Below are 19,608 nucleotides of genomic sequence, written 5' to 3' on the forward strand. Positions count from 1 at the left end.
GTCTTTATTTCGGATTGCATTAGTTGCATTTGTAGTTGACAAATTCAAGTTTAAAATTTAAGTTTACGTTGAATTAACGCTTCCTGACATGATTAAATGAATGTACTGGGTTGTGCTCCTTATAACTTTACTTTAGTTATTTTAGAAAACTGTCTCAAAATATACAAGGTAAATGAATCATTTGCTTCTTGATGGTCACGATTAATTTTAGTTTTCAGAACAACAAAAAATCTAATTTGATGTTAGTCTCAATAGCTTATTAGTTAGAGTTGTCAAAATAGGAATCCTGTGATCTTTAGTCAATCTTTATATGTTAGATTGAGCCAAAAAATGACTTTTGAATTTGGATAAAATTAGATTTAATTTATTTAATTCGAGAGTTTATGAGATGAAATTCGATTGGAGGTGAGTTAAAGTGTAATACATACCAAAAGCAATTTTTTGTAGTAGTTTTTAGTATAATTATTTGTTGTTCTTAGTCTTATATTTCTTGATACTTTAGTTTATGTAGTATTAATACATTGTTATTTAAATGATTTGTATAGTTAATTAATTAATTTAATTATGTAAATTTTTGTTTCGGTTTTCACTTTTATAAATAGGTAGGTTGAATAAATGCGTTTTGATTATATTGCAATAATACATTATATTCATAGAGCATTACCCGTGGAGTGAATTAGGTTGATGAAACACCTAAAGTTAAAAACTTGGCAAAACTTCTGGCACTCAAATTTCAGTTAATTTATCTATATATATATATATATATATATATATATATTCAATATTGTTAAATTTCTAGTTAAGTTGTGATGCATAGATTATTTTATTAAATACTTATGCATCGTCAATTGTTAATTTAAACGAGGAATTATTATCTTTTTCTTATGTCATGTTTCTAACCCAAGCTATGAATTTGTTTTGGGAAATGGGACCCATACCATCGTTAATTTTTTCATACTAATAATTTATCAAAATTGGTGCAATATATATATATATATATATATATATATATATATATATATATATATATATATATATATTTAACCTTAATAAAATTGATAGATTTATAAGAGTCATTATGTAATAAGAAGAGAGATAGAAATAAAAAATAAATATATAATAGATATAAATGAAATCAATTATATATATAGTATTGCTCCTTAATAACATGAGACGTTCAAAAATGGAATTGGCATTACTGATGAACTAATGACAAGTGCTGGATAAAGCTACTTTATGAATTATGACAAGATGACAGCACCCAGATACACTGCTCCGCAAAGAAAGATAAAAGATATTAAACCCCTGCAGAAAGAGTTAAGAATTGGTCAAATAAACTAGTGAGTTCAATGACCTTTAGCATAAACAACACCGTAAACTCTCTGTAATGAGACATACTCACCAAATAACACCCCATCCAACACCAGTACAAGGACAAGGGCACACTTCTGCAAATTTTTCTGCATCACTAGAATTTACTCTTCGGGAGATCAGATCATCGTAAATATCTGCAATCTCATATTGAAGGGGTCTTAATATTTCATACAAAAAGTATATGTAACACCAACCACCTTAATTCTTTATTTCCAAAAAACATACCGTATACTGAAAACAAGCTGTTCATCACTCCTGCATTGCAATGAAAATAAGTTATGTTTTCAATGAAAATGATCAAAGTAAACTTCATCTTTAACCTGGTTAAGGAATTGGATAGGGATTCTTTTAAGACAAACTCCTTTCCCACCTAAACTATAGTATCTCAATAGAGACACCAAATAATGTTCAAAAGAAAAGATTGTTACTGTATTTACCTATGAACAAAATAATGTACCGCAATATTCGAACTTTGGTTGTCTCTTGCAAAATCCATATCACCCCAAGGAACACTATAAATCCTGAGACCTCAATATCCAAACATGAAAGATGTTGAAAAAAAGATGATACATTCATTATTTGTAACTCATAAAACTTTAGTATGAAAACACATAACTCACCAATACAAAGTCCCCGAAGAGTCCACTGCATGTAGAATTGAAGATCAAGAATAAAGGGTCAGTCATAATATAAGGCAGAGATAGCATAATGGATCAAAATCTCTCATTATCTCAGAAAATAGTTTCACTTTCACACACTGGCATAGAAATGTTATTACTGAATTTTAGCAATGATGGAAAATCATAATTCAATTTATCAACAGGTTTGAATCTTCATAGTGACACGGATGCTTGAAACTGTTCAATCTGTTTCTAAATTTTCATATTCTTAATAGACATTCTACCACGAAAGGAGAAAGATTAATGTTAAAAATAAGTGGCCAGTGTCCATCACCTACGTTTTTGGCAACGAAGAGGACAATAAGAAGAGCAGCAATAAAACAACCAGCAGCTATTCTGGCAGTAAGAAGTTTTGTCGATGCAAGTATCAATACCATGCCCCAGAAAGATGAACCAATATCTGAATCAACAATACAAGGATAAAAAACAAATAAGATGAAATGAAACCAAATATTTACAGAAACTAATAGCAATTATGACAGTATTCTACGAAAGCTATAAGCTGGATATACACATTAACTGCTACGCTGTATATGATAAGCAATAAGAACAGAAATGATCACATTTATCAGAATATATTAGATAATTTAGAATGCTATGTTTATCTGTTGCGTGAGAGCTGTAAATTAAATTAACATGTCAAGGCAAAAAAACTAAAATGTATAAGAAAAATTGTTGACAATACATCCAGCTGGCAAGATCAACCAATATACGCCTCCTCGTGTTTGGGTTGTTCCACCTTCATCTGCATGAACCTGTATTCCTTCTACCTGCAATTAAATGTCATGTCAAGGGTGCTTAGCTATTCTTTACTGAAAGCGATATACTTTTCTGATTTTCAGAAGCAAAAGAAGATTACACAGGTATAGAATATCCATAATTAGTATTTTTGATACCAAACACTACAACAGAATGTGAGTATAAATAATTGCGAAGTGATGGCAATATGGCATACTCATTTGATTAGCAAATAAGGAAAATTGAAAGGGAGGAAGAACCTCGGAACCAGGATATACCTGTCTTCAATCGCTCAAAAAAACAAGAATTTGTAACCAAAGATACACTTGGAAAATGAAAATAAAAACTAGTTAGAGATGAGCTGCAGGAGTAAAAACAACCAGTTAACCTTAACTGACGTAAAATCCTATCTCTGAAATTGATATTTTTGGCACTAGGCATATGAGTTTAGCCATTCAAACAAAAACATTTCAGATTTAAGTCACCTTCTATAAATAAGAAGAATTATCCCGCCCATTTTTGTTTTGTGATTTTCAAGTTAAATGATAGAGTAAAGATTAAGAATACAAGTTAGGCACTGTGGTATAAGCAAAGTGTGGTAACATCAGACGAGGGAAAACAGAAATCTTAAAAACAAGAGATATTTGAGACAGATAGATCAAAATATACACTAAAAATCTGGTCAAATGATAAACCAAAACAAAAATTATGTTCTCTTTCAATACTTAATCAACACAGAAATGTTAATCGAACAAACAAAAGCACCAATATTAAGCTCTTACATGACCGCAGGTGAGTTTACAAGCAATTGCATGGCTTGCCTCGTGAAGAAATACGGTAACAAGCTTAAAGGGTCTGAGTAACACTGTTCTCCATAGCTGAAAAATGTAGGAATTACAAAAAAGGTGGGTTTACAACGAAAACATAGGTAACATACTATTATACACCGCATTTATAACAATACTAACATACCAGGAGTTTTGATAAAATTACAAAATCCATCCAAGAAATGGAGAATACTTGAGTGAACATTAAATTAATAAAACCACATAAACCATTCAGATTCAGGCATTGCAATAGCTATAAACATGCAGAGTTAGGAGAGTTTATCCATAATCGATCTTAATTATGCTTAACTGAAGCAAATCAGGATAGTAAGGAAAAAGAACATTCTTGGTAAACTTGAATAGTTGACTTTGGAAATAGCAATTCAAATTTAGAAAGGTAGCAGCACCAGAATATACCCATTTACAAAATGGTATTTCATTTTGTTTCAAAGCAGCACAATGTCCCAAAAGATCTGACCCAAAAGAAAAAAGTTCCCAACTTGGGTCTTACGAGGAGTTGGGTATGTTTAGTGGATTCAATGCAAAAAGTAAAAGAAAGGTGGGAGAGGAGAAGGGTACATACCGCAAGTATAACGACAGTGCAGACACCGACAGTGACCAGAAACACCACCTGTTCGTGGTTGCAGCAGTTGTTGAGCTCCCAGTTCGGTTTCATCAAATAAAATTGCAAGTAAGAAAGAATGAATGAATAAATGATAAATGAAAGTTGATTCTTAAGCTTCTTGGGATCTGCAAAACAGTAATGCAGTCATAAAAGAGATGATTGATTTGTTTGCTTCAATCTTCCCAATGAAGTTGGTGACAGCTGAATGAGGCTGGATTTGGATCAAAATTAGAAATTTTTAACACTCTGAATCAATCTTTGCTCTTCTTCTCTGCTCAAGTATTGGCGGATAACAGAGATAGGTAGCAGTATACAACAGACTCTGTCAAACCTTTTGTGTCAGACTTCATTTTTTTCAGCACAAGTTTGTTTTTCTTTCTTAAATAGATCAGCATTTCTTATAGTTTTTAGCTAGTACTTATATAATACATATTTAAATTTTTAATTTAATAAAAATAATTAATAATATATATGTTCGCGTTATAATATATATATATATATATATATATATATATATATATATATACACACACACATATACCAGATTAATTAATTAATTAGTTATTAGCATTGAATATTAAAAATAAAAACTTTAACTTGAGCAAGTTTCAACGGGCACCTTGATAGTGTTGACTGGTCAATGGACTATAATTGCTTTATAAACTTATAAGTTTATAATTAATACTATTGTTATTATATACTTAAAATACTTATTTAAAAAGTTTGATGATTTAATTATAAAATAAAATTTCAAATAAGCAAATTGCAAACCTATATTTATTATTAACACCATATTTTCACTACAGTAAATAAGTTGTCATCGACTTGTACTGCTATGATATAATATATTTTTCAGTTTTAAAAATAAGGACATTTTTATTTTATTTAGGAAACAGATTGCAATTTAATATTTATTTGTATTTATTTAAAAATTTATGGTTACATTCAGATTTCATTTTTAATTACAATTCGTATATGTTTGCAATGACTTTTTCCAAAAAAAAAGTAAATTAAATAACTGAAAATATTTATAATCAAAAATAAAAAACAACGTATTATGCGCATATTATCACATGGAATTTTAATCTTAACTAAAAGAGTCATAATATTTTGATGACCTTATTATAATAATAATATAATGATATGATATTCTTAAAAAATTTCTTATCGATTCATATATTCATTTTTTTTATAATTACTCGTCAATTGTAAATAAAATAAAGATTGTGAGAATAATATATAAAAATTTATGACAATAAAATTACATTATAATAATAGGTTAGAAAATAAAAATAAAATTATAATAAAACTCATCAAAACAGTATTTTACGTTATAAAAATAAAGAACAAATGAAAAATAATCCATTTTTATTCGAATTAGCAATTAAAAGACTAAAAACAAAAACAAAATGAATAGGTATAAGGTTGCTGCTGAAAAAATAAAAACCAATTAAACACAATATATGACTATAAATGAGTAATATTGAAAACCAAAGCAGTAAATATTTAAACCGTGCTATTTATGCGTAATATATGTGCAGAGTGAAGAAAGGAAAACACTGCAATTAACCGACGTAAAAACGCGTTATGAAACTTAATCGAATCCGGTGAATATGATGAAGGGAAACTTCAAAGAAATAACACGAATTACGCGTAATTTATAACCAGTAACATAGTTTTTATGATAGTAATTCGCATATAAATTACCCGTGACGGTGACATTGTTCTTCGTATTCAGATCCTTGAATCTCACTGAGAGTATTGACATAATCTCAGTACTTTTTTCCTGTCACATCAGATATAGTACTGGTTTTTTCTTGTTTGACCAGAGTCTTATGAGTATGGTCCAACCCTACACGTCCTCCATAACATGCAAGAAGAGGTGGAGAATGGCTTTGAATGCCATCTCTTTCGTCAAGGCTCTTCTTCATGTCTCCAACAAAGCTTTCAAAATTCAAACTCCAAGGCTCTTGCGCTCGTTCTCGTATCTGGCCATTGATGTTGAACAACACCACTTGCATACCCCACACGAGAAACCCTTCGACGTTGATACCAATCTTCTCAGTCACATGGTAAGGGACAAGACGCTCGAGTCTCTCACCCAATTTGGAGGCGTCAAGGAACTCGCTTCACTTCTTGAAACCGATGTAAAGGGTGGCGTAAGCGACAGCAAGGATGATCTTGATCACCGAAAACGTGTCTTTGGTGTCAACATTTTCACCAAACCTCCATCTAAAGGCTTTTTTTCTTTTGTTCTTGAATCTTTTAAGGACACCACTATTATCATCCTTTTGGCTTGTGCTTTGCTTTCTCTTGGCTTTGGGATCAAGCAGCATGGATGGAAGGAGGGCTGGTACGATGGAGGAAGCATCATATTGGCGGTTATTCTCGTCATTGTTGTCTCTTCCGTGAGTAACTTCAATCAATCTAGACAGTTCCAGAAGCTTTCTGCCAAGAGTGAGAACATAGGAGTCGAAGTAGTACGAGGTGGTCGACGCCAAAGCGTGTCAATCTTTGATGTGGTGGTTGGTGACATTGCGTACCTGAAGATCGGTGATCAGGTTCCAGCTGATGGAGTGCTTTTGGAAGGGTATTCGTTGAAGGTGGACGAATCTAGCATGACGGGGGAGAGTGATCACGTTCACGTGAACGCTGACACAAACCCTTTCTTGTTATCTGGCACAAAGATCAGTGATGGTTTTGCATACATGCTTGTCACTTCTGTGGGCGTGAACACTGCCTGGGGTGAAATGATGGGTTCGGTAGCGAGAGAGGTTAATGAGGAGACACCTTTGCAAGTGCGTCTTAATAAATTGACTTCTGCTATCGGCAAGGTTGGACTGTTGGTGGCTGCGCTTGTTTTGGTGGTATCTATGATACGTTACTTCACAGGAAGTACCAGAGATGATTTTGGTAACCGAGAATTCGTTGGGAGGAAGACAAAGTTTGATGATGTTATGAATGCAGTTGTGGGGATTGTTGCTGCGGCTGTGACAATTGTGGTGGTGGCTATTCCAGAAGGGTTGCCTCTGGCTGTTACTTTGACTTTGGCTTATTCCATGAAGAAAATGATGCGGGATAATGCTATGGTTAGGAGAATCTCTGCTTGTGAGACAATGGGGTCAGCAACAACAATCTGCACTGATAAAACTGGTACTCTTACGATGAATGAGATGCAGGTGACTGAGGTTTGGGTGGGAAAAGACGAAATAGCAGAAGGTGCGTATTTGGCACCGAGTTTAGTACAATTATTGAAAGAAGGAATTGGATTGAATACCGCAGGAAGCGTTTACCAGACCCAACAAACCTCTCCGCCAGAAATTTCAGGTAGTCCAACTGAGAAAGCATTGCTTTCTTGGGCTGTTGTGGATTTGGGGATGGACATTGATGTTGTGAAGCAGCATTGTGAAATCATTCATGTGGAGACGTTTAACTCTGAGAAAAAGAGAAGTGGGATTTTGATGAGGGAGAAGAGAGGGAGCAACAGGATCGTTACACATTGGAAGGGTGCTGCTGAGATGATATTGGCTATGTGTTCAAGTTATTATGGCCGGACAGGGGAAATCATGATCTTTAATGATGAAGAAAGGGTTCAGATTGAGAACATTGTGAAGGGCATGGCTACCAAAAGTTTGCGATGCATTGCCTTTGCCCAAAAGAGCTCCAATGGGCAGGTCTGTGAAAAGCTTGAAGAGACAGAACTAACACTGTTGGGAATACTTGGATTGAAAGACCCTTGTAGGCCAGGAGTTGAAGCAGCAGTTGAATCATGTAGGAATGCTGGAGTGAAGATCAAGATGATCACCGGAGATAATGTGCACACAGCGAAGGCCATAGCCTCTGAATGCGGGATTCTTGATCCTACTGAAGAATTGGACGAAGATGCTGTGGTTGAAGGGTTTCAATTCAGAAATTACTCGCATGAGGAAAGAATGGAAAAGATTGACAGAATCAGGGTGATGGCCAGATCATCTCCATTTGACAAGCTTCTGATGGTACAATGTTTAAAGCAGAAGGGTAATGTGGTGGCAGTCACAGGTGATGGCACAAATGACGCACCTGCTCTAAAAGAAGCAGATATTGGACTTTCCATGGGAATAGAAGGCACTGAAGTGGCAAAGGAGAGCTCGGATATTGTTATCCTTGATGACAATTTCTCTTCTGTGGTTACAGTAATCAGGTGGGGAAGATGTGTGTACAGAAACATTCAGAAGTTCATTCAGTTTCAGCTGACAGTTAATGTTGCTGCACTGGTCATAAACTTCGTAGCTGCAGTTTCTTCTGGTAAAGTGCCTCTTACAGCAGTCCAGCTTTTGTGGGTAAACCTGATAATGGATACCCTTGGAGCTTTGGCTTTAGCCACCGAGGAACCTACCGATGATCTCATGAAGATGGCACCTGTAGGTAGAGTTGAGCCACTGATAACTAGAGTTATGTGGAGGAACCTGATTTCACAGGCAATGTACCAGGTTATGGTGTTGCTGGTTTTAGAATTCAGGGGAAGATCAATCTTTGATGTCAGTGAGAAGGTGAAGAACACGATTATCTTCAATTCTTTTGTCCTCTGCCAAGTGTTCAATGAGTTCAATGCAAGGGAGATGGAGAAGAAGAACATATTTAAGGGACTTGGTAAGAATAGGTTGTTCATTGTAATTGTGAGCCTAACGGTTGGTCTTCAGCTAGTGATGGTCGAGTTTCTGAAAAAGTTTGCCAACACTGAGAGACTGACTTGGGAGCAATGGGGTGTATGTGTTAGCATTGGAGCTTTGTCTTGGCCAATTGGTGTGCTGGTGAAGTGTATCCCAGTTGTTTGCAAGAAGTAGTAGGCCGAGCCAGCACGTTATTTTTTTATTTCATATATATATTTTTTCCTTTTGCATGGCACATTGCAGTGTTATTTATCATTTTTTTTACTTTATTTTGTAGATAGTGATCTAAAAATTAAAGGGCCTACCTGTGGAAAAATTATAGCTTTGTCATTCATGCAAGTTGATTTTGGCATTATTGGAGTAGAACTGTTATCTTTATTAGTTTGTTTTATAATATTTCAGAATGTTTACTCAATTGAACAGTTCACAAGTGATTATAGAGGTTGACTGTTCTTTCAAAGACGGAATGAGGTAAAGTACAAAGGTCAAAATAGTAACTGTCAAAATTTAAGCACTTGAATATTTGTAAAATGGGAGTAAGAGATCTTTTCTTCTTTTCCTTTATCTTACCTACCACATATTCATATTTTATTTATGAGAAATAATATTTTATATACATAATTTTTTTTATATTTATTTAATATTATCTTCTTCTTTTTTTTAATTTTTTCTTTGGATATTTTCTCTTTCATCTCTTCTTCATTTCCTCCATCTTACCTACCACGAATTCATATTTTATGTATGAGAAATAATATTTTATATACATAACTTTTTTTATATTTATTTAATAGTATCTCTTTTTTCTTTTTTAAGTTTTTACTCTCTTTTGTTTTCTTTGGTTATTTTCTGCTCATCTTTCCTTTCTATCCTTCATCTTACCTATCACATATTCATATTTTATTTAAGAGAAAGAATATTTTATATACACAATTTTTTATATTTATTTAATATTATCTTTTTTTTTAAGTTTTTACTATTTTTCTTTTTGAAGAATTATAAAAAATTATTATTTTATGATATTTTATCTTATTAAATATGTCTAAATCATGACATTTTAGATTTAAAAAAAGTGAATGAATAAATATATTTTTTATTTGAATATATATGAAAGAAATTTTTGATGGATTAAAACAATTTATTTTATAATATCGCATAAATTTTATATTAATAATTAGTAACTTCTTAAATAATATATGTAATTACTTATTTATTTTTATATTTATTAATAATTAAACATTATTTTGTGTAAAAAACAACACAAAATGAAATGTCTGAATAAAAAAAAGAAGTGGAATGTCGAATAAAAATGACGAATAAAATATAAAAGATAATAAGATTTTTTATTGCATAAACCTTTTATACTTAGTTCAACAAAAGAAACATGTCCGACAATTTTTTGTCTTCATCCCAATTTAAGACTAAACAAATCCGAACTAATTGAATACTTGTATTAGAATTCGAAATTTCCCGAATTAATTTTCCATTCTTTCTTAATTTAATAACTTGAAGTTCTAGATTATCTCTTTCTTGTGAATTAAATTGATCCTATCTGCTATTTCATATAAAATTACCGGTCGAACCAAAACAAAATACTTTTTTTCCATAATTGTGATCCATTGGGCATAGATCCAATTTTTCATTTTCTTTTATCCTTTTGAATTTTTTTTTACTGTTCTCAGTGGCTGTTTTTAATTTTAAATTTTTAGAAGAAATCAAATGATATTAAAAAGAAAAATTAAATGCAAACTTATAAGCTCAACCACTAAAGCACTTGCAGAACCAGTTTCTTCTTGAAAGATGATTAAAATGATTATAGCTTCAACTTTAGAAGTTAGATTATAATTCTCAAAGATGTATATCTAAAACTTATGTGATTATTATAAAAAATTAAATTTTTTATCAATTAAAAAGTTGAAAAAAAATAGTTATTAAGAATATTAATATTGTTGTATAAGAAGTTATTACCATCTACAATCCGTTACTGTCATATAAGTTATTGTGTTCTTTTTATCACATCAAAACTAATAAATGCACATGTGATTAATGTTCAAAATTTTATTTTGAAAGAAAATTGAACTCTGGTTAATATACCGAAGAGAAAGAGATATGAAAAGTAGAATATGATTAAAATCATAAGACGATTTACTCAATTAAATGTACTGAAATATAAAATATTTTAATTTTGGACAATGATATTTTGACAATATTTTTTGACAACGAGACACGTGTCATCATTTTATTGGTCTATTTGAATTTATGTTTAAAAAGTATTTAAAACAGACCCATCACAAACTGCCACGTATGCGTTGTCAAAAAATTATTAAAAAAGTGTTATTAAAAGAAGTTTTTTCTTTAATTTTTTTAAAATATCAAGTTATTTTAATATAAAGTAATATGATAATACACATTTTATTATAAGTAAGTTAACTATACCCATCTATTACTTATCTTTGTTAATTATTTTGTAGATATGGTTAACTTAAATTATTTACTTAACATTTATTATAATTTTTAAAATATTATGTTAATATACGAATTCACTTATTTAACATAATTTGATTTTTTTTTTAATTGTTACTCGCTACAATACTTTACAAATGTGAAAAGAACTTTAAAACTTGTATTTATTAACGTGGTTGGGCTTTATCAAATTAAAAACGAGGTTGGTGCCAAGTAGTCAAATCAAACAAACTAACAAAAAAACAGAATAATAACTGAAATTATCATTTTTGCCCTCGCGAGAAACCAAAATGACATGGCATCCGCTGATCTGTTATTGTGTTCCGAAGCCGCCATTGGCGACGACTCGGCGAAGCTAAACCGAGAGTGGAACTGCATCTGCAGTGAAACGCATAGCACAGAAACAACATATTCAATACTTATTCTGCTGAAGAAAAAGGAAGATGTCGTCTTCGGAGACCATCAATATCGCTGCAAGTACGCAGAAACTCGATGTTGACAATCGACTTGCTCTGCGATTCTACTATAGAATCGCCGATAATATCCTCAAACAGGTATTTCTCCTTTACACGGTATGATGTGAACACCAACGAATTTGCTAGTATTTTATTTGCTTTTTTAAGAATATACGGGAGGAAGACGAGGCAGATAGGGTTCACTGAGATATTGCAATTTTGCAGCCATTTTTGAATTTTCATTTATGATATATTATTACATTTAAATTTATAAGAATGTTAGGTTATATTCTTGACACTTAACATCATGTTTTTGCAGTTATTTATTTATAGAGAGGTGATGAAAGTAAAACTAACTTGATGTGGCCACAAATCATAGAGCCCAGATTAGTGGATAGGGGTTTCATAGTAGAAGCTCATTGTTATTATTGATTTAATTGACTGAAAATATTTTTTATACAAGAGGTTCAACTTGCATAATAAGATAGAGAGAGATAGGGGAAGATAGAAAGTTACAAGAGAAGCATAGAACTAATAGATTTAAGCCTACATTCTTCCTAGTCTGTGCCTACAGTTACAACTAATTACCCAATATGCATTGTGATGTTACATGTGTGCATAGCTAAGCTGATAAACTGTTTGTTGGAGAAGCTAACATACCCCAGTGCTCAAAGGCTCATTTTTGAACGAAGATAACTGAGAGTAACACTATACACTATCTCCTCCCCCTTCATATTATTGTTTTCGGATTCAAACCCAGCACCAACTGCTCACAAACAAAGGACAACTATAATGTTGTGCAAGTGCTCTCCTTTGCATAAAAATGGACAAATAAAAATATCTGTATTTACCCTTTTTTATACATTTTTTAATATAGAAGTGTTAGATAGTAAGTTAAGATCTTAATTAAGAGTGACATGAACAAATTGCATGTATGGATTTCACTATTCAACTATTATGCTATTGTGTTCGGTTTTTACTTCCACTCATTTCGAGTCATATATGCAGCATTGCAACTAATAATTTCAGTGTTTGACTATACATATTTTTTCTTTTAGTGCTAATTGCTTGTACTGACATTTTGGATTTTATTCTCCCCTTCCGAATTAATTGTTTTGCTTTAATACCTTTCAATATCTGGGAACAATAATATAGTACTGTTCTTATTTTTATGATAATTTTTTCAATACTTGCTTTGCATGACCTCTCAGCTCTTTTTGTTTTGATATTGCAGGCTGATATCTTTCGTGCAGAGAACAATATCGTCGATCTATATGTCATGCTCCTAAGATTTTCTAGGTAATATTGATGCCCCCGGTATATTATTTGACTCATAAGTGACTTGTACTGTCTTTTGAGATCATTTGGTTTAGAGTAGTTGACTTCTATTTTTTTATATTTGTCATCAAACTGAATTGAGGTTTTTGCCCTTGGTTGGTATTAGTTTGGTCTCTGAGACGATACCACGTCACCGAGATTATAGATCATCTCCACAAATCAAGAAAGAAATTTTGAGAAAGGTTGGCTTTCATCTTGTCTTCGATCTATAAAGTGTTGCACATTCTTGGATGTAATTTAATTTTGAGGTTCTTGTTATAGAAATTGTTAAATTCTTTGAATGAGCTGGAGAAATTGAAACCAAAGGTGCAACAGAAGATCAATGAGTTTAATAACAGCAGGCGAGCATACCATCATCAGAATGGGCTGAAAAATTGTTATTCAAATAATTTGATGGTTTCTCCAGTGAAAAAGCAATCTTTGGCTAGTTATGATCGAACAAAGGTAAAATTTTCCTGAAATTTTTTTCATTCTTTTGCCTGTGAATTTGCTTTGAAGGTTGTAGCTTATCAATGGCAATCATTCCTCACAATTACATCTATTCTTTTGGGTGAATGCTTTTTATCTATTTGTTCGCTCTCCAACTCCCTTTTCAAAGACTTTTCTGTATCCATGTGCTTTTGTATGTGAGCAGGCAATCGTGCCAACTACAGGAGAGTTTGTTTACCAAGGATCAAGGGGCCAGCAGTTTTCTAGTGTAAGGCCTGTAGAAGAAAATATGAGAAGACTGTAAGTATTCAACATTTGGACTTTTCCTACGTGTATGTTTTGCCTTCTGACGGTGATCAGCGCTGCATAAAATTATACCCACTTTCTCTGCACGCATGAAGTTGTGTGGGAGTTTTATAATCTGTTTAGTTACTGCAATTGTCATACTATACTTTGCATATAAAAGTGGATAGTGCTAGATGATTTTTTTTTGTTTGACAACCAACCCTGTGATCATGCTTGCTTTCTACAGATCTCTAAATCTCCTACGTCCAAAGGAGGAAACTCTCTCCAGACATTCTATTTTAGGTCCCAATGGCCTGAAAGGGCAGTGGCGACCACCTGCAAGTGATCAAGGGGTATGCTTAGAATTTAGTTGTTTTCCAGTTCTGTTCAAAGATCATTCTGAATGTTCCATCTGGATGTAGGTCAGGTATCCAACCATCATAGATTTGTCTCCAGTTGAAATTCCAAGGTTATGGCCTATTTTAAGTTTCTGCAATTTTTTTTTTGATGTCGTTGGTCTTTCTAAATAATGGTACTTTATTTAGATAATTTATTCAAAAAAGGGGTTTGATTTGATGATTGGTGAAATGCTTCTCAAGTTACCATCCTTGATGTCCCTTGAGTTAGTTCAGTTGTTCAAGCAATGGGACATCACCCTTTTTCCTGTTCCCATATCCCCTCCCTCTTGATCTTGTAAGGCCTACTTTGAGCCCCACTTTGGATCATAAGAGAAATGTTTTTGCCCATGATGCACCTTGAGCTTGTTTATCTATTTACTTTTTATATAAACTAAATCCATCCCGTTGGATTGTCTTCCTGAACAAACAGCCTTCAACAACCCTTGGAAGATGGATCTCTGAGTGAAAAAGATAATACCGTTTCAGAACAACAAAGATCAGATGTAGAGTCATTTCTTACCCCGAGTGACAACATCCAGGAAAAGCTTGCTGATGAAGCTCCTTCTCTTATCTCTTTTGAAGCAACAGAAATCCCTACTCAAATAGAAGTTATCAGACAGCCTTCTCCTCCACCTGTACTTGCTGAAGTACAGGATTTGATTCCAGCAGTGTCACCTCATGTTATTGAGGAAGGATGTATAAAAGAAATTCCATCATCAGATAGTATTGTTCGTGCCGAGTCTCCTCTGCAACTACACATTGTAAGAACTAATAACATTCCTTGATGCTTTCTTCTTATTTTCTAATTTAATTGTGATATGGAAGGTACATATCGTATAATTATGCTACTACTAACTATCTTCCTGTAGTTATGCTATTCTTACGACATTTTATCTCATGATTGGGATGTTTTCGTCCATTATTGACTACAAAATCCTCAGGATATATTATACATCATAAGAGATATCATCTTATTAAAGAGAAGATTCTGTTGGGAGAATCACTACTAGCTTTGTCTATTCAAATTTTCATCTGGTGAATGTTTACCTAGTCATTGAAAGGTCAATTAGCCAGTTTTATGTGTAGCAATCTTCATACATAGGATTATATTCTTCAACATAAAGGGGAGTGTTAGAAAAATGTTATTATAAATAATATTGTTAATAGGGTGGATTACATGTTACGTAATTTTGTTGAGAGAAATTATATGTTCTTGTATCTATAACCCTTAATTTAAATATATGCTTTGATGTAATTTAACACAGAATTCAGCACATGCCATTTTCTCTCTCAACACTTTTTTGGATGAATTTCTGGGGAGGAATAACTATTCTCGGTTGTAGTACATTCCCTATTTTCCTGACAATTGTTTCTATATGCAGTCAACTTCTATGATGAAGAGTTTTATGAAGCTTGCCAAATCGAATACTGACAAAAATTTAGAGACTTGTGGCATTCTTGCAGGTTTGCTTGTAAGTGATTTCACATATTTTTTGGAACTTGAAGCAACAAGCAAGGATAGATCCAATATTAGCTTGGCACCTATCAACTCCATATTATTTTCCATTTGTATTAAATGCAGTTCATCTGAGAAATTAAGTTAACCTGTTGTTGGATTCCTAGCAACCAAAAAGAAACTTAAACTTGTGTTATAATTTTGTGTTGAGTCCATAGCAACAACAATTTGTGGACTTTGTCTTTAGTCATGCGTGTTTGGGAATCCACACTACACAACATTTTTTTTCTATGCTAGGTTTTTGTAAAATTTTCACCCATGTGTCTGCCAGCTGAAATTGTGAGATATTGATTAATATTTTGCTAATACAACTGATCTGCAGAAAAACAGGAAATTTTATATTACAGCTCTAATAATTCCAAAGCAGGAGGCAACATCTAGTTCTGTAAGAAATGTTCATCTCAAGCCTTTTGAGTAATATCTTTTTACAATTATTTGTTTTAAATTTGTTACATTTGGAGCAGTGCCAAGCTACAAATGAAGAGGAGATATTTGAAGTACAGGATAAGCAATCTCTTTTTCCCCTAGGATGGATCCACGTGAGTTCAGTTTTCTATACATATTCATCGCTTAACTTAATTTGCTCCTTTCCCATGTTGCAAACACTGATATATAATTTTGCATTGCCAGACACATCCCACACAATCTTGTTTCATGTCATCAATTGATGTACATACCCATTACTCGTATCAGGTGAGTTCAAGAGAGGTTTCTTAAATTTTAGTTGAGATATGTTTTCCTTAGTCTTTGAAATATATTTCTGCTATTTGCAAATGAGGAAATGGTTTATACGCTACCCAGACTAAATTTCCTGTAGAAATTTATACATGAAGACTTGCAACTACTCATTCTAGATTCAGTTTTACATTATCTAACATATATTTGAGTGTAAACCTATATAATTTCATATACAGTGTATAATTTACAATATACCTGACAAATCTGTTTCTAGCGCATCTTGCTTTGATATCGATCTCAGAGAAATTTGGTGATTTTGCTAAAATTTATTCTAGAAATGTTTTCTGTTAAACACGGAACTATTTGTAGTGCTCCAGAGGCCTGTGTCTCTCACACATATTTGTTGTTTTTTCAATTACTAATCAAGCTGAGTACATTTTATTTTTGTGTTGTTTTCTTTATATTCTTTCTTTGCATCTTATGCAAATCCTTGTCTCTATAGATTATGCTGCCAGAAGCTGTTGCAATAGTCATGGCACCAACAGACAGTTCAAGGTAACATCGTGTCTCAAAATGTCTGTCTTCATGTGGGAAAAGGGCAAGGAAGGAATCCAATTAAAAATTTTGAGACGAATTTAATATATAACTACCAAGCATAACACTGCCTAGTTAAGAGTAATCCTATTTGTACTAGGAAGTTATCTTTTTTACTTATAATAACTGCATGACTTGGCTTCAAATCCTAGTATCTCTTATTGTTAAGTGATCGGCCCAAAGTTTCAAAGATGTTATGTACTTGATGATTCTTCTTGGTTTCCTTTCAGAAGACTTAAAGTCATACAATCCACCCTACTATCCTTGCTGGTCAAACCACCTTAATTGATTTTCTGTCATATTTTCCTCCATTGATGTTACAAATCTCTTGATGTCCACAATCGATTTGTATAAGGTCTTGTGTAATCAGGCATCCGTTTTAACATCCTCATTTCTTCTACTCCTACATTTTTCTTGTCCATCATTCACTATCATAGCCTTTGAATTTGGTAGGTACATTGTGATGATAAATAATTCTTAAAGCCATTTTCCACTTTAGCTGTCAAGAAAAATACATAAAAAGATAAATATTTAACAGCAATATGATTGTTTCCCCCTTGGCTGTGCTTCTTCTACGTCAGCTGTTTATTATTCTTGCCCAACTATAAGGAATAAGCTGGAATCTTTTCAGATTTACATAAAAAAGGTACTAAACTTCGGTGCCCGAAAGATTGTCTATTTTGAAATGACTGTTGTCTGTTTACATGTACAGAAGCCATGGCATTTTTCGGTTGACAACCCCAGGTGGAATGTCGGTCATAAGACAATGCCAGCAACGTGGCTTTCATTCACACAATCAGCCTCCTGATGGTGGTCCCATTTACGATACTTGCACAGATGTTTACATGAACCCAGATTTAAAATTTGATGTCATTGATCTTCGATGACAAGGAGTATGTTTTTCTTGATGGCTGAACTACAATAGTCACCTAATTGTTCATATTACCATAACTTCACAAGATAAGAACACCAGCCGTTGACATTATATAATGCATTCATGTCTGCATGTGCCTGTAAAAAGATTGGAACTATTCACCAATAGATGCCTGCACGGTCATTATTTTGTTATATCTTGCATTTAGGATATTTGTGACTGTTACCTCTCATACTGTATTATATCGGCATCAATCAAATGTACCTAGTAGTAAGTAGCTACAATATAAATCCTCAGCTTCCAAGTGTTGCGTGTGTTTGTGTGTAGTAGGTATGACTATTTAGCAATATCAGATATTAAACTAATTTTCTCATATTAAATCATTTTAACTGAAAAGAGACTATACTGAATAAGTTTTTAACACTCCCCTAGTAATTAGAAGATTTTATCTTCCATTTGTGTAGATCAAAATTATTCGATAACTAATTGGAATAGATCAAAATTAATATGCTATCTACATTTCCAAATTTTCTTTAAAAAATTAATCTTTTCATTACTATTTTATTGTTTTATAATTTTGACAAAATATGACTCCAAATCAAGTTCATGTAAAGTTTCAATTCAATCAAAAAATTCATAGATTTTCAAATTTTGATTGTATAATAATTGACAAAATTTACAAAAAATCTGAAATTCCTTTTTGTTATAAAATTTGATCCAAAATTATTTTGAATTTAATTTAAAAACAATTTTGCTCCGTTTTACTAAAAATATTTGTTTTGAAATTTGTATTAAATCCCAAGAACTAAACTTTTGTAACTTAACTGAATAAGATATTTAGTTAACAATTATATTTTTCATGGAAATGAAAAAGAAACTTATCATTTGAAGCATCTAATTGAGGCTTAGAATTGGAATTTTATAATTAGGGAAATATTGTAGTCATTTGATGGAATTAATGTAGTGTGCTTATAATTTTTCAGAGAAGAGACTAGTATTTGAGAATCTTTGAAATTTACTCAACCCAGGTTTTTAGACAGTTGATTCTTGCACCTTCCTAATTTCTTTTCACACTTCTATAATTTCTTCTCACACTTCTATTATTACAGAATACCAAAACTAGCCTTTTTTTAAAATCTGTATAGTTTCCAGAAAATACAACTTAGAATATATTAAATTCTGAAAAAATAAAATAGAACAAAGAATCTAGAATGTGAAATCCAAAATTTATTTTCAACTATCTGGGAATGTTTAGATATTTTTCATAATAAACATAATATATTTATGTTTCGTAGAATGTAATTTTTAACATTCATATAGTTTTTTATACTTTGTTCTCTTTTATTTTATTTTTATAATAAAATTTTATACGATGACAAATGTTAAATAAACTTCGAAAACACTATAACAAAAATGTGAAAATTCATAAAAAAAACAGGAATCTTATTTAGAAGTCTCTATTACTTGAGTATCTTTTAACTTCTTCATCTTCCATCCTATGCTACCCCAGTTCCAATCAATACATTGTAAAATTTCAAATTGAAAAATATTCATGACTAAAAAAACATTGATTTATTTATTTTTGTGATAATTAAAGTTGACTAATAAGATGAAACGGTACTAAGCATGAGCAGGAAGTATATATAATTGGTGGTGTGATGAGATTTTACTTTCTGTTTGGTCCACTC

At 32.2% G+C, this 19,608-nt stretch overlaps 3 protein-coding genes across 3 annotated transcripts; 2 read left to right on the top strand and 1 right to left on the bottom strand.

The window, feature by feature from the left end:
* Positions 1-1,117: 1,117 nt before the first annotated feature.
* LOC106769502 lies at positions 1,118-4,590 on the bottom strand. The gene is made up of 9 exons (XM_014655143.2): positions 4,203-4,590; positions 3,575-3,670; positions 2,740-2,824; positions 2,333-2,454; positions 1,995-2,019; positions 1,812-1,895; positions 1,600-1,629; positions 1,403-1,508; positions 1,118-1,305 (listed from the first exon to the last, which is right to left on the bottom strand). Exons 1-9 carry the CDS (start codon positions 4,293-4,295, stop codon positions 1,242-1,244), a joined length of 705 nt encoding a protein of 234 aa, XP_014510629.1. The 5' UTR covers positions 4,296-4,590; the 3' UTR covers positions 1,118-1,241.
* A 1,518-nt stretch (positions 4,591-6,108) lies between these two features.
* LOC106766587 (putative calcium-transporting ATPase 13, plasma membrane-type) lies at positions 6,109-9,189 on the top strand. The gene has a single exon (XM_014651306.2). It carries the CDS (start codon positions 6,134-6,136, stop codon positions 9,065-9,067), a length of 2,934 nt encoding a protein of 977 aa, XP_014506792.1. The 5' UTR covers positions 6,109-6,133; the 3' UTR covers positions 9,068-9,189.
* A 2,407-nt stretch (positions 9,190-11,596) lies between these two features.
* LOC106769526 (AMSH-like ubiquitin thioesterase 1) lies at positions 11,597-18,224 on the top strand. Its single transcript, XM_014655179.2, has 14 exons — positions 11,597-11,907; positions 13,043-13,107; positions 13,253-13,328; positions 13,408-13,590; positions 13,781-13,875; positions 14,108-14,213; positions 14,283-14,329; positions 14,689-15,019; positions 15,641-15,730; positions 16,097-16,159; positions 16,239-16,313; positions 16,405-16,467; positions 16,955-17,007; positions 17,759-18,224. The coding sequence occupies exons 1-14, from the start codon at positions 11,797-11,799 to the stop codon at positions 17,931-17,933; spliced, it is 1,533 nt and encodes a 510-aa protein (XP_014510665.1). The 5' UTR covers positions 11,597-11,796; the 3' UTR covers positions 17,934-18,224.
* Positions 18,225-19,608: the final 1,384 nt, after the last annotated feature.

Source organism: Vigna radiata, chromosome 7 (assembly GCF_000741045.1).
Source record: "Vigna radiata var. radiata cultivar VC1973A chromosome 7, Vradiata_ver6, whole genome shotgun sequence".
Classification (NCBI taxonomy): domain Eukaryota; kingdom Viridiplantae; phylum Streptophyta; class Magnoliopsida; order Fabales; family Fabaceae; genus Vigna; species Vigna radiata.